This window comes from Neodiprion lecontei, chromosome 6, assembly GCF_021901455.1.
Source record: "Neodiprion lecontei isolate iyNeoLeco1 chromosome 6, iyNeoLeco1.1, whole genome shotgun sequence".
In the NCBI taxonomy this organism is placed as follows: Eukaryota; Metazoa; Arthropoda; class Insecta; order Hymenoptera; family Diprionidae; genus Neodiprion; species Neodiprion lecontei.
In genome coordinates, this window is record NC_060265.1 from 6,668,168 (window position 1) to 6,682,696 (window position 14,529).

At 34.4% G+C, this 14,529-nt stretch overlaps 3 protein-coding genes across 11 annotated transcripts; 2 read left to right on the top strand and 1 right to left on the bottom strand.

The window, feature by feature from the left end:
- The first annotated feature begins 708 nt into the window (after positions 1-708).
- LOC107223038 (ETS-related transcription factor Elf-5) lies at positions 709-6,049 on the top strand. 2 transcript variants are annotated; one of them, XM_015662614.2, is made up of 7 exons: positions 709-1,083; positions 1,244-1,382; positions 2,541-2,810; positions 2,922-2,996; positions 3,118-3,201; positions 3,307-3,499; positions 4,776-6,049. In XM_015662614.2, exons 1-7 carry the CDS (start codon positions 952-954, stop codon positions 4,894-4,896), a joined length of 1,014 nt encoding a protein of 337 aa, XP_015518100.1. In that variant the 5' UTR covers positions 709-951; the 3' UTR covers positions 4,897-6,049. The 2 variants fall into 2 exon arrangements, with proteins under 2 accessions (XP_015518100.1, XP_015518093.1); XM_015662607.2 differs by having other exon boundaries at positions 710-1,083; positions 3,304-3,499.
- A 422-nt stretch (positions 6,050-6,471) lies between these two features.
- LOC107223029 (ETS-related transcription factor Elf-5) lies at positions 6,472-10,723 on the top strand. 8 transcript variants are annotated; one of them, XM_046743537.1, is made up of 11 exons: positions 6,474-6,746; positions 6,835-6,957; positions 7,042-7,203; positions 7,328-7,465; positions 7,714-7,858; positions 8,037-8,306; positions 8,429-8,698; positions 8,791-8,865; positions 9,028-9,090; positions 9,169-9,370; positions 9,531-10,723. In XM_046743537.1, exons 4-11 carry the CDS (start codon positions 7,457-7,459, stop codon positions 9,661-9,663), a joined length of 1,167 nt encoding a protein of 388 aa, XP_046599493.1. In that variant the 5' UTR covers positions 6,474-6,746; positions 6,835-6,957; positions 7,042-7,203; positions 7,328-7,456; the 3' UTR covers positions 9,664-10,723. The 8 variants fall into 8 exon arrangements, with proteins under 8 accessions (XP_046599496.1, XP_046599497.1, XP_046599493.1 ...); XM_046743538.1 differs by having other exon boundaries at positions 6,835-6,953; XM_046743540.1 differs by having other exon boundaries at positions 6,472-6,957; positions 8,591-8,698.
- On the bottom strand, positions 9,702-14,020 carry LOC107223152 (protein arginine N-methyltransferase 3). Its single transcript, XM_015662752.2, has 8 exons — positions 13,800-14,020; positions 13,154-13,507; positions 12,896-13,068; positions 12,670-12,828; positions 12,221-12,408; positions 11,778-12,004; positions 11,326-11,685; positions 9,702-11,230 (listed from the first exon to the last, which is right to left on the bottom strand). The coding sequence occupies exons 1-8, from the start codon at positions 13,810-13,812 to the stop codon at positions 11,121-11,123; spliced, it is 1,584 nt and encodes a 527-aa protein (XP_015518238.1). The 5' UTR covers positions 13,813-14,020; the 3' UTR covers positions 9,702-11,120.
- Between the last annotated feature and the right edge of the window lie 509 nt (positions 14,021-14,529).

Sequence of the window (14,529 nt, forward strand, 5' to 3'; positions counted from 1 at the left end):
TAAAATGAACCTACCGCAACGTTGTCGTAGTTTTCCAACTAGAGATGCCCGAAGTGCAGAGCGATTGTTATGCAATAGAGATAAGTAGCCAAAACCACGTAAGATTATGAATGAAAAACGATTAATGGATGCATCGGTAATATATTATGCCAATCATTGATTATCCATCGGTGTTATCACCTGCGTTTCAGTAACTATAATAATTCTATCAACGCCATCGTATACCGTAAATGAAATTTTCTCTGAAATTTAAAACGATAAAGACAACGAAATATACGTAACGATATGCACACTCCAATTTCTTACATTATTAAACATTAGCAATAACGTAAAGCGATAATCGAATCGAAATTATTACGCGCTTCGCATTTTTATTTTTATCTAAACAACGTGCCACCACCAGCAGGGTAAAAAGATTCAAGTTTTTTCCGCGTTGGTGGTTTACACGATATAGGAAGTCGAGCGCACGTGAGTATATATATATATACGAGGAAAAAATTCGTATCATACTCATGTATATATATATATATATATATATATGCGTGCGTAACGGTACGATAACTGCAATAGCGTTCATCCCACTATACCATTAATACACGCCGCGAGTGGAGAGTCAAATGCGTCACCGAGTTATACGGAGATTTTGATTGGTCGGAAGGTCGGTGAAGTGGGATTCCCCGATATACAACCCGTGTGCTCGACGCCAAAACCCGTAAGATCCATTTGAAACGAAGTAGAGCTAGCCAGTTCGTAAAGGATTGCGGATGTATAGCGCGACCGATGCACGTGACCGCCGAAAGTTTGAAGCAAGTTGAAACGATCGATGATACATGTTATAAGTTTAGATTTTATTTCGATAAAAATAAAATTTCCATATCAATATAAAAACAAAAGCGCAGAAAATTGCGGTATAGTTGTCGAATCATTGAATTTCCACCGCGATTGGACAAAATGAAACTCGAACACGACATGGAAAGCGACTCGTTTTACACGGATCAAACGAACGGGAGTGTTCTTCGTTTTTGCAATTATGACGACGTCTGCTCCATCGACCATTTTCACTCCAACAACAAGATATCACCAGTGAGTATAACGGTGAACAAAAAATCGAATAACAAAACGTCCGAGATGAAAAATATTCGAATTTGGCTACTGGCTAAAGTCGATTTGATTTTTACTGAACAATTGGCCCAACGCCTTAATTCGTTTCGGCATGTTGTATATTTATTTTTATTGTCAACAGGTCGATTGCTCACGTGATCCTTACTACGACAGTGGTAAACCTCTGCAATTGCTGAACCTGGACGCGCAGAGCAAGGCGAAGAGCGAGATTCACAATTGGAATATCGAAATTGAAGATCCGTACAACAAATCGCGTTACAGTAAGCAACGAGCATACTTATATTGCATCTAGCAGGGAATATAATTAAAGAATAGATGTGCAATGGATTTGAAACAACCGCAGGAATCAAGAGAAATATAACTTACGATAAGATTCAAAAACTCAAAGTCGAGAGTATTTTACAAGCGATAAATACACATTTACAAACGATATTCGATGGTGCAATCGTGGAAAAAATTACCCCACCAGATTTTCAAAATAATCATTTCGTAGCTTGGAATCTCTCCTTCAAAGTGATTTTTATTTTTTTTTTTTTAATACATCTGCGATTTTTTCTCAACTACGTAACTGCAAATGAAAAACGCATGGTAGAGAAAGTTGTAAAAAAAAAAAAAAGGAGAACGAACCTCTGAATGTCGCCATTCTAAATTTTTATCCACTCAACTGCCAAGGCGTTGATAACGGTCTGAATAACGCCGTCCCGTAACTGGAAAAATCACAAAATGGCGTCCGAAAGTAATTCAAACTGAAAGCATGTGTTTTTAGTATGTTTGAGGTCAAAGAATCACATTATAACCATAAAAAGTTATTTTTTCCCGGCATTCGTACAATTTCGAGCCCTCGAAGTTGACGAATTTTTTATCATTTCTCAAATGGCGTTGTAGAACAAACTGTCATCTTCTTTCTTCGGGATGAATTTCTCATTTGAAAAACCAGGAATGATAATATTTTTCAGTCCAAACACGCAATTTCAAGAATCACCGAGTATTTTTTCTAATACAAGGTGATTCAAATTTAAACTCTACCCCGATAGAGCTTCCGTAAAAATGGCGATCATGCTTCCCAGTCTTAACATCTTGAAGAATTGAGATTTCCCTTCAAGACTCTACTTTTTAATTACTCCAATGTTCTTTCACAAGACAAAGAGTATTTTTCCACTTCTTACGTGTAGGATCAAAGTTTTTCGGATACCATTTATTTTGACGCTGGATAACTTGGCGAGAAAAAATGGCAGACAAAATTTAATCGCAGACTAAATCTGGAGAATGAAGCCTGAAGCCAATAAATTATCAGATTCAAAATCGTTTTTGATTCTACGTTCTGCTTGCAGTTTGCGCAAAGTTGCAACGTTTCATCTCGTCGAATGTTGATTCGAGCATCTCTTATTCATTGCTATTTGTTTGTTTTTTTTGTGCAGGTAGCGACGAAGATATGAAACCCGATTGCAACAGCTGGATGAGAAAACCGATTGAGTACTGGGATACGTTAGAGACGAAAAGTTGGCTCCTTTCGAGTTTTATGAAATTAGGTATTCACTATGAAAAACTCTGCACTGTTGCCGAGGAATTTTCTATGCCAGGAAATAAACTTGTACAATTATCGCTGCAAGATTTCGTCAACCGTGATCACGACAACGGAGGAAGACTTTACGAAATATTACAGGAGCACCGCGACATGAAATATCACTGTAAGTTTTATATATTATTAATATAAAATACTTGACGGTTTAGAAAAAAGAGTCAAAATTTTTAAAACAAAAACCATCTTATTTATTGCTTTTTTTTTCTTTCTTGTACAGCATACTCGTTCGCAAAATTTCCACCGGAATGTTCCGACGATGAAACATCCGTTACCATCAGCCAAAACTATTCCGGTAATTAATACGTAATATTAATAGTTATACAACATATCATCTACAAGTTATTCTATCGACGATAACAATTCCGCTGTATGTATTAATCGGATTTGAAACTTGTAACCGTATGAAATTACAGACGAAGAATCGGTGATCAGTACGGATTATATTAAAAAACGACAACCTGGAAGACCTCGAAGTTTAAGTACCAAACAGAAACCTGGTAAGCTGATAAATAAATTTTAAAAATAAAATTCAAAGTGCAGTGTTTAAAAATATTTATCGATTTTGTGTAATCAATGTGATGTTTCTTTATACATACAAGCAGTCAAAAACGAGAGACTTTGGGAATATGTGAGAAACTTGCTACTCAATCCAAAGTTTTGCCCGCAATGGATATGCTGGGAAGATTACGAAAAGAAGAGATTTCGTTTTGTGAAAAGTGACTGCGTGGCGAAAATGTGGGGATCGCGTAAACACAATCCGGACATGACTTACGAAAAATTCAGCCGTGCGATGAGGTAAATTAACGACTCTTAAATATTTTTTCATCACTTTTGGTTGTATAACAAGAGTATTGGTATCGGTCGAAAATCACTATTTTTAATTTCAACGAATCTTTGCGGGTTTTCGAACCTCTAGAATCCGAAAAACAGGTTTTCAGAGAAATGTCTGTTTGTCCGACAAGATGCTGGATTTTCATGGGTGTAAAATTAACGCGATAAACGCCAGGCCGTCGGGTCGGTGACAAAAAGACGCTAATGAAGATCAAAATTCCGCGCGTAACAACGATGTGGTTGAGTCAGTGGATCTCAGTGGCGTTTTTATACGAATAATTAAAAAATTTGGAATTGTTAATCGGGATTATGAAAAAACGTGGAAAATGAAGAAACGAAAAGGAACTGGAATGAAACGGTAGCTGTTGTTGGGTGTGAGAATGAATTAAAATATTTTCTTATACCTCGAGCAGCTATCCTTTTATTTGATTTCCTTTTCGCTTCTTCGTTTTCTCCATTTTTTCACACTTCCAATTAGGAATCCTAGATTTTTAAATTCTTCAGACAAAAAACGTTATTCACGTCAACGGTCTCAACCACTCGAGTTTTGACGCGCGGCATTTTCACGTTACGCGGAGAGAAAAATCTGAGAAAAATTACCCTGATGTCTATAATCGTGACGTAAAAGACACCTAATGCATTTTCTATTGATGCATGTTACAAAAATTATAGGTTTTTATGAAAAAAATTACTACTTTGCTTCGAAATTATGTATTTCGGCAGCACACAATTTAAAATGTGACGACGCATTTTTCTGATGCAGCACCGTAAAAACTACATTAGGTGTCTTATTTTTTCTTTAATCTTTAATTTTCTTCAGCGTCTTTTTGCCGTCGCGTCAATTTTGTACACCCGTGAAAATTCAGTAAAAATCCCGCGATGATTTCGAAACCACCCGATGAAAAATATGATATTTACAAGATTTTACAACCAGATCTTAATTTGAACATCCAGTTTTACCAGAAATGAATCGGTATTTCAATGTTTTACCAACAAACCTACTATCACGCTTTTTCCTTTTTCTAAACGAACGATTATACTTTTCCTCTTTATTTATTTATTTAAAAGAATTTTATTCTTTTTTTTCTCTCATAAGATTGGAAAATTTTCATTACTGATAAGCCTATACTTTTATTCTTTCTGAAAATAACTGTTTGTTTCTTGGTTTGCCTACAACGGTTTGTCAACATTGGTAAAAAAAATGCAATGTTAATGCTTTATTTTCTTCCTTGTGTTTTAGATATTACTACAAAAAAGGTATATTCGTCGCTGTCCAAGGAAGGCGTCTCGTTTATCAATTTGGTCCCGCAGCGACGGGCCTAGAAACGGACGATCCAAATTTCAGGAAATCACAATTTTAAAATCGACGAATCATTCCATACATGTATATTATTGTATATCTTATAATCCCATGTAATTTTATAGACCAAGAATTTTTATATTTATTATCTGTATATCTGCCTCTCCGTCTCACGAAAAATTTTCACGCATTATTCTATGTAAATGACATTTATCATTTTATACGATGTGACGACATCATTTTACGTAAGCATATATTATAAGAATATAGGTTCGACACTATTGTATTATATTGTACAGAAAGATAGATCGAGATGTCAATCAATTCATAATCACTCTCGGTATTAAGAATATTTATAACATAATTTAATGTACTCCGAGTGATTAAGTTATTATACGGCCAAAAATATGCGTGATTTGATGTATGTGCCAAAAAAATGCCTGCACAGTGTATCTGTACAGGTAATTTATTTATGAGTAGACGGTTAGTTAGAGGTTATATTGAACATATTAGTACTTAATTAGTAACTAATTGTAAGCTACTAAATTTATAACGATATAAGTGAAGTCATCCTGCGAAATCTCATCACCAAATAACACGTTGTAGGTGTTTTTATTTTTATACTGTAATCAAGAGAAAACTAGAGAAAACCGCAAAGAATAATACAAAATCATTTTTAATAATTCCATTTTATCATTGAAAAAAAAAAAAAAAATAGAGCCTTGTGTCTGATAGTTAAAAGTTGATGAAACGGTATATCGATTTGCTGTTATATTCGTCGATTTAGAAGACAAGAATGATCAAACGAAAATAGAGTCATCGACTTTATTTCGATTTTGTAATTTATCCCTCGGTTTACCTACCTCATTGACATAATTCCGTATTACATAGACGCGTATATTTAGGTCCGATAAGTCGTTGAACAATCAAACAATAGAGTTTATTAATGCTTTTAATCTAAAAAAAAATGTACGATTAAACGCCTTATGGTGTAACTCCCAATTATAGGCAATTCAGGGTACAAGTCCACTCTGAGCAGCTCCGAGTTTCAACATCAGTCGCGTGACTAATGGTGCGCATCTACGAAAACGCACGATATATGTATTATACATAATATACAATATACATATAGGTACACCGATGTATTGTATATAATATATTATGTAACGTTGGAGATAAATTGTAATATAATAGAAAATTTTATTGACTGTTGAGATGGATGAAAGTTTGTCTTATCTTTTTTTTTTACGTCTCACCTATGAGGTAAAACTTTCGTCAATTTGTCTATAAATAAGAAAAAGAAAGAAAAAAAACAGTATACTTAATTTCATAAGGATTACAGTTATACATAAGCGAGTTTAGAGAGTATCAGTGTAATATATCGTATTTTTATACTTTACAACTGTACGCAGAATACACGAAAACCTTTCGCCATTGTTAATATTTATATTAATATTGCATCCATTGTGAACGAGTGTCATCGATATTGAAAAAATAATTCCAACAAAAATACTTATAAATTTTGAGAAGCGAGAAAAAGATCTGAAACCATTCGTATATGCCGTAGCTCGCTAACTCGAGGTATAAAAATATCCCTCTCGTCAGTTTCATCGAAACGTCCGACCTACCGCAACGTTCCGAATACGTAGTCTAATGCGTAAAAAATTTATAATTTCGTATATGCCACAGTAAACTATAAAACAATTCAAGTTGCGCACACGTAATAGTTAGGTACGAAGAGGATGTTTAGATTCTACGAAAGTCGATAAGCAAACCGCATGGTAACTAAGTTACGCGACTGATAAAAGCACAACCCAAGGCATTATAAATACATTTCGTACAGTTCTGTTGTTTACGGAGCGCAAGTTAGCAGTGGTTCACAAGTCTCTGTCATCTAGAGTATTATTTAGGGTAATAAAGCTCGCTGCCGTTCGCGAGACAATGCGAGTCTTATTTGGATTCCGAACAGATGATTACTAAAATTTGCATAATCTTGTAGCGGTGTACGCGTGATTAAAATCCAAATTCATTCATTACTTGGGTCGCGAAGGTCGTACGCCAAGAGAGGTGGAGTTTGAAAAATTTTCCTGGTTCGTACACACACATCGTGCGATATTCGTAGGTATACTAACTTGATGTGACACGTAATACGTAAGTAGCACGGTGTCGGTTGGTTTGATATTCATATGGTTCATATGCTACATAGTCGGTCCGTGATTGGCCGAATGAAGTAGCCGAAATCCATGCTGAATTAGATGGGTCAAGACATCGGTGACTGATCAGTAGAACTTGTACCAGGAACGTGTCCAGATGTGGAAACGGGAAACAGTGGTCAAGGCTGATTGAAAAAAGTTTTACAGATGGATACGTAAGTAGACAAAAAAAAAACAAACAAAAAAAAAAAGAAAAGATAAAGAAAAAGAAACCGCTGAAAGATTCTATTCTTTACGGAATTATTGTAAATCTCAGTACAAGTGGATAATTAAATAAAGGTTGAGCATTAGAAGAGTGTTAAGAGGCAGTGGAAGACGTTATAATACTTTCAGCGACGCAATTGCGAGAATATAAAATACCTACTACACGATTGGACTTGTTATTCATGACACGGGACAAACAACAATATGTCGATCGTAAGTTTCCATTTTGTTTAACGTTCTGTCACACACTTCGTTCGAACTTCGCGCAACATTTATAAACTCGCGCACGAAACTTGATTACCTTATTTTTTCTATTCTCTTTGTCGTGTACCATCTCATTTCTTTTACAAATTCATTACAACTATTCGCTATGGTAGAAGTATAATAAAATTTCATGATTTAATTCGAATTTTATCTGCCTATTTTTGTAATTTTTTGTCCCCTTACTCGATTCTCTGCAGTTTGATCATCTGTTTTTTGATGTAAACTGCACGGATTTTAAATCTGAAGTATCGTTAAACAAAGATAATGAAACTCAAGGAAGCGATATCGAAATTCCTCATTTGGATATTAAACTGGAAGACCCAAACGGAGAATCGGATGATAGTAAGTAATTGCTCTTTATTGTTATACTTGTATAGCGATAGAAGGGAAAGAAAAAAATTATTCCTCACCGTCGTTAAACAGTAATACATTATTATACCGTATAGTTATGTCTTCTCATATTAATAAATGATTCGTTGTATTTTTTTCCTTTTTTTCTTTTTGCCATCATCATATACAGGTAACAAAGAGAACAGGAACGAGGATTTGGAAAATTGGAGAAAAAAACCGGTAAATCAATGGGATGAAAAAGACACAAAAAAATGGTTAATTTCGACGATAATCGTGGAATTGAGGGAATCTTACGACGTCTGCTGCAGGAGTGAAAAACTTGTTATGCCAGGACAAGAACTTCTAAGACTGTCGAAAAATAATTTTATAAATCTCTGTGGAACCATCGGAAGTAGGCTTTTCGAATTCTTGCCGAAGCAAAGCGCCCCAAAGACTCGTCGTAAGTTTTATACTAGAAATTAAAGATGAAAAAACTCAGAGAAAATGTCTTGCACATTAATTTCACGTGAAATAACTCGGTCCAGATGTTGGATATTATTTTTTTAATTTTTACGCAAACAGATCGCAAAAAAAGTCCGAATATCCGTACCAGACATTGGCAGAAAAAAAAGGTAGAACAGTGGAATACGACAGATACAAAAAATTGGCTTCTTTGGATATCTATAGAATTAAATATTTTTTATGACAATATTTGCACTGTTGCCGAGAAATTTTCTATGCCAGGAAATGAACTTCGGCAATTATCGCTGCAAGATTTCATCAATCGTGATCCGATTAATGGGGAAAAGTTTTACGAATCGTTACGAGAGGAACGCAACGTAAAACATAACGGTAAATCGGTATATATATATATATATTTGTAAATTTATTTCAAGCAGAAAACAACAAAAATGGAATGAAAATGAAAATGAAAACCTTTTCAGATATTCCATTCCAACGATACCGAGTACCGTACTCCGACGACGAGACATCGGTCGACAGCACAGTCTCGATTTCTGGTAATTAATACGTAAATTAAGCAACGAGAATAATTGACCAAAGAAATTGAAATACGATTCGATAAACATGAATATATTTTCATCGTGATTAAGTTGAGAGAATTTTCCTTGTAAAACGATTATTCTGCATAATAATTGAATTTCTCTGTTTGGATTATGCAGATGCAGAATCGGTGAGCAATATAGATTTGGCAAGAACAAAAGTAGAGCGAAAAGGAAGATCTGGCAAGTTGGATGAAATGTTTCAAACGAAAAAAACGTGCACAGATAATTGTTTTTCTAATCCATTTGATATGTCAACAGGCAGACACACATTGTGGGTTTGGGAATTTTTACGAGACTTATTACACAACCCGAAGTATTGTCCTGAATATATATACTGGAAGGATTACAGCAAAAAAATTTTTTGTTTGGTTAAAAATAAAGAAATAGCACGGATGTGGGGCAAACGTAAGAAAATCAAGAAGAAGGAGATGGACTACGACAAATTTAGTCGTGCGTTAAGGTAAATTTTAGAAATTTATATACCTATAACATTATTACAATAACTAGTTTCATTTCTTACGCCACAGCAATATAAATATTTGTGAAATAAATCGGCGAGTACTCGTAATCGCAATTATCGTGATAAGTGACAAATTGTAATTTTTAATTTCATATTTCAGGTATCATTATAAAAAAGGCACTCTTGAATCCGTTGATAAGGAGCGTCTTACTTATCGATTTGGTCCCGCGGCAACGGGATTAGAAACTGACGATCCCAACTTTGAAAAGGCTAGAGTCAAATACCAGCTCTAATGATTTACACGGATTTTTTATTTTTTTTTTTTTGATGAAACAAATCACGAAGCGAGCAGAAGAAATTATCAGATTTGGAAATCGTGTTATTGAAACTAAAAGCGTTGAAAATATTAATGAAAAAAATAACACGATTATATTGATGCGTAATTTGAAAATACGGTGTGGACTCATTGACAGATCTGTCAAAATTATTAATGCTCTTCAACCGACAGAGCAAATTTACGTAACGTATTCTATAGAACATATAACGTTTGCATAACATGTTTGAGAGGATAAGAAATTTTCACTAATCCGTCATAGGGACAATTTTTTTTATGCTTTTAATACTATTTAAATTTGGTGCGCGATCGTCTAATGGATATAAAAGTGAAGAATAAAAAGACGAAATTATCGTTTTTATTTGATTTATAATGTATTCAGCTTCTTGAAGTTTATTATACTCATAGGTATAATTACGTACAGCTAGAATAATGATTGTCAATTCTACAGAGTGAAGAAATAAATGCATATAAGCCTGGTAATAAGATATTAAAGAATCCGATAGGATTTATAAATATTTTGATTAAAAATGATCTGTAGAGTTTATGTAGTAACGTTTGATGTACTGTATTGTAGTATATTCGACAACGTTCCGTTTGTCAAATATATAACGCGTTTTTTTCGTTTTTCATCACGATAATGCTATTAGATTGAACTTTTATAATTTTGATGAAATTTGTAAATTTTACAATATGTATTATAATAGAAGTTTAGAGAATAACAATTAAATATAACTGCGAATTTTAAATTTTATTTTATTTTTTTACACCTTTTTACTATAAGTGTATGGTTATTAAAATACATAAAGGCTTACTACCTCTTTCAATATTTGCGTATAGATAGGCGTGCGCAATTAAGAAATGCTATTTCGTTGCTGATCTAAATTCTCAATATATATATAATCATCATTGGATATAGATATCACAGACGGGCATTAGACGGAGCCTAGGTAGATAAAAGCTAATCTCTTGTAAGATTTAGGTCTATATAATCCAACTTCATAGCGTTATTATTACTATAGAGGTGGAAAAAGATTCGCAAAGTGAAATTTACCCGGTAGATAAACATAAACCTATATTCGCGTTTTATCGACATCATTCGTATACGTTCAACTGAATACATTTGACGAAAACTGAGATAATTATAAATAATATGGAAGCAATCCAGAGAAAAAAAAAAAAAAAAATACCACTTGTGACCGCGACTCAGCCACTGTGTGTAAAAAAAATTATGTAACAAATAGTTCTGCATTATATTCTTTTTGGCTAAATACCATTTATAAGTAATGCGAATTGCATAAAAGTTGCAAGTACTAAAACTCACCCTAATAGGAAGTATCTCTTTTACCCAAAATTCGACGTGAATTTTGATAACTTTTTTCAAAATTCTACTGGCTACTCAACGGCGTTGATTTCTTAGTCCAAATAATACACTTGACTAAAACTCTTTAGCTGGATTGTCACAACAAGACCTCTCACATCTTTGACGTGCCTTCGGCATATTAATTTTCCGTTTACTGTCTCTCCTGAAACAATATATCAATATTAAACTTTACATCATCGACAGTTCTTTATTATTTTCATTCTATTTACAACTGAAAAGAAACTCCCGATGACTTGCCTTCTGTAACGCTTATCGGCTCGCTTAAGGAGAACACAGTTTGCTTCCAATGTGTGGGAGTTGCGTGAGGGCCGGTACTGAATTGTATAGGATTATCCAAATCAAAAAACACGTCAAAATATCCGACAATGGCGGTCAAAGATCCAGTTTTTTTGACCTTAAGGCTGAACGGTGATGTAAAATTCATACATTCTGTTGTTACTTCATAAAGATCAAACGATTGGAGCTCGCAAACATTTGTGATCAGATCTTGCACATGGCAAACTTCTATGCTCGGTTCTCTCACCACTTCTGGCTTCATACAACTCATTTTAAATCCGTAAACATTGGACCAATAATCCACTAGGTCAATATAGCGGTCTATTTGGTCAAGGAGTGAAAAACTTTCCGTTAGCTTTCTTAAATACTTTCTTTTAGTGTGACAGGAAAACTGAATTATTTAAGACACGTACTAGTATCCCCACTACCAACGATATTGATGTTGCACCGATTTGGCAAAAGTTTACCACCCTGTGCGAGGTAATTATCCCTTGCAAAAATAACTGTGTCCAACATTCCTTCGAATAGTAAAAAATATCCCATCCATTCAGACACTATGGCATCGACCTTATCTACAGGAAGTTCGATATCTTCTAATCGACCCTTCTTCAATGTTATAACATTGGCGAGATTATTTTCTCTGTAACGAATAATAATATAACTTGAAACTTGGAATTTTGAATTCCGGAACACTTTCTGCAGAAGATTTGCCAGTTAACGAATTACATGAACAAAAAGGGCTTGAGTGTCGTTGTTCAACTGATTCCTTATCAAAAATACAGTAGAGCGAATATTTGGATTACTTGTCTCACATAATTCACAAGCACAATTCATATTTGTCCTTGGTAAAATTTACCTCACAATGTCCATTGCATGGTATATAATGTCTGATTGATCAACGCTAATAACTTGCCGGCAGCCTGATTTTGCTGCAAACATAGAGAGAATGCCAGTTCCACAACCAACATCCAAAATGACACAATTATTAAACATGTTTGAATTGGTCAGCAGCGCATCACGGTAGCTTTCGGTACGAACTTTGTCCTACAAAAATATTACTATGGATGGAACAGATTTAATAATTTTAGCACTAACCTACATACTACATCCAGCTGTGAATAAAAAGTTTGACGTAGGCAATGCACTGTTTTGTGGTAACCAGAATAATACACACTTATCCCTTAGTTTATGAAAATATAATGGAAACTGATTGATCTGATGTAAGTACATTTTTTTTTTCTTTTTTGCAACCTTTGATCAGCACTTAATCAACTAAAAAAAGGAGAGATTTACTGCAATAATTACCGTAAGCATTTCATGATGAATCGCGAAATGACTATACGTATTAAAGTATCCTTCATCGCATTCCAAGCTTTTATTTTTGACACACATTTCACTGGTGGGCTTCGTCAAGTCATCATCTAATACAAGCCTTTGTGCTTTTTCCTTCATTTCCTCGATTTGCTAAAAGTGAAAAAAAGGTCATCAGAATATGAACTAAGATATGAAAAACTAATGTTTGATTTCATACTTCTTTTGCCAGTTGATACGCAACTTCGCTATGCTCAAGTTGAGCTCTGAGAGACTGTATGGTTCCCTGAAGTTCGACAAAATGAATTTCTGACAAAGTGACGCAACCATTTTCCGAGTTCACAGGATAGGCAGTAGGTTTTTTGATATCAGCATCATTAAAATCGTCGATATCTTGGGGTAAAAAAAAGTTTGTTAATCAAACAACAATTAACCACATCTCAACACACAGGTCATAGAATAATCAATTTATGTTTACCCAACATTAACCAGCTATCATCTTGAAGAACAGGTGCCAGATATTCATCACTTTCCCATATTTTGAGACTCAATGAATCCAGTTCTTCTGGCTTAGTTTTATTAGCTCTGATATAATTTATGAGTTTAATATATGAATATATATCCAGTGAATACTTTCTCTTGAAAGCTGTAAGATTAAATTTGTGCAAGGATTCTAAATGTTTTATGGCCGATGGAAAATTGTCAAAAACATCAACACAGAAGAGACAGGTGATATTTTGCGTTGCATCGTTAACTTCATCCCAATCATCGCCGCTATCGTTATCGCTTATCCTGTCAGTTTCAAAACTAGAATTATCCAATAGAGGAGGAGCTGTAGAAAGAATAGAAAGAATACATTTAGAAATCGAATCAAATACAATATACGAAAAATGCAAAAAAAAAAATAATAATAATACGGAAAATAAGCAAGACATTAATTGGATAAAAAAATACAAATTTAATTACTAAATCTTTCAAGTTGGTCGAGTGAGTGGATGAAGTAGAAAAATATCTTATCAATTGTCACAACAATCAACGTGAGTACCGTTATTTAATGCAAAACTGCTGGTCTAGATGTAAACTGGATGATACGTTAAATGAAATATACAAAAAGGAAACTATACCTTCGTCAGTCATCGCGAGAGTATATTTATATCTAAAAGAAATTTACAGCCCGTGGAAGAGCATAAACTGTTTTGAATTATAGGTTAATTTTGACGAAGCACGCGTGTTGACCCCGGATTAATCTTCGATTTCAAATCCTATCATAGACGCCTAACCGCCCTTACACAAAAAACGGACCATAGATATAAAATTTATGGAGACGATGTGCCGAGCAACAAAAAATTTTACTTCACTAAATTATCGATGATATACTATTATGGCAGGTTTCTCTCTGTTATGGCTCTGGTTTGACCTTTCCAGCTCTCCTGATCCCAGGGAGGAAGTAAATAGCGGAACAAAACGAACAAATAAGAGACAAATATGAGGAATGGATAATAAAAATCACAAGTAAAGTTTATCGATTCAAAATTCATCTATGCCAGCAGAAACCTGAGAAAGCTCACTCTCGCGTTTTTCGTGTCCCCGATTTCGTAGCGCTCTCTGACACGATGTAGATTTTTTGGAACTAATTTGCGACGTGCTGGATGGTAAGAGAACGGATATCGGTTACCGACTCGTACTCTACTGTACTTACACGCAGGCGATAGATAATACAGAGCATACTTGCCGTAGCACGGCCACAAAACAATTGTGGATGGCGAAAATGGAAAATAATACCCTAGTGAAAATGAATTCCACGAGTTTCAACGAATTTTTAGGGAAATTGGAACATTGTGCAAAAAATTGTTT

Bases quoted from the DNA above. Each gene is read 5' to 3' on its own strand.
- LOC107223038 (XM_015662607.2), top strand. From the start codon at position 952: ATGAAACTCGAACACGACATGGAAAGCGACTCGTTTTACACGGATCAA. The intron at 2,811-2,921 runs GTAAGTTTTATA...TTTCTTGTACAG, and splicing joins CCGCGACATGAAATATCACT to CATACTCGTTCGCAAAATTT. The intron at 3,500-4,775 runs GTAAATTAACGA...CTTGTGTTTTAG, and splicing joins AAATTCAGCCGTGCGATGAG to ATATTACTACAAAAAAGGTA.
- LOC107223029 (XM_046743536.1), top strand. The intron at 9,091-9,168 runs GCAAGTTGGATG...ATATGTCAACAG, and splicing joins AGAGCGAAAAGGAAGATCTG to GCAGACACACATTGTGGGTT. The intron at 9,371-9,530 runs GTAAATTTTAGA...TTCATATTTCAG, and splicing joins AAATTTAGTCGTGCGTTAAG to GTATCATTATAAAAAAGGCA.
- LOC107223152 (XM_015662752.2), bottom strand. The intron at 13,069-13,153 runs GTAAACATAAAT...TTTTACCCCAAG, and splicing joins TGATAGCTGGTTAATGTTGG to ATATCGACGATTTTAATGAT. The intron at 11,231-11,325 runs GCAAGTCATCGG...ATATTGTTTCAG, and splicing joins GCCGATAAGCGTTACAGAAG to GAGAGACAGTAAACGGAAAA.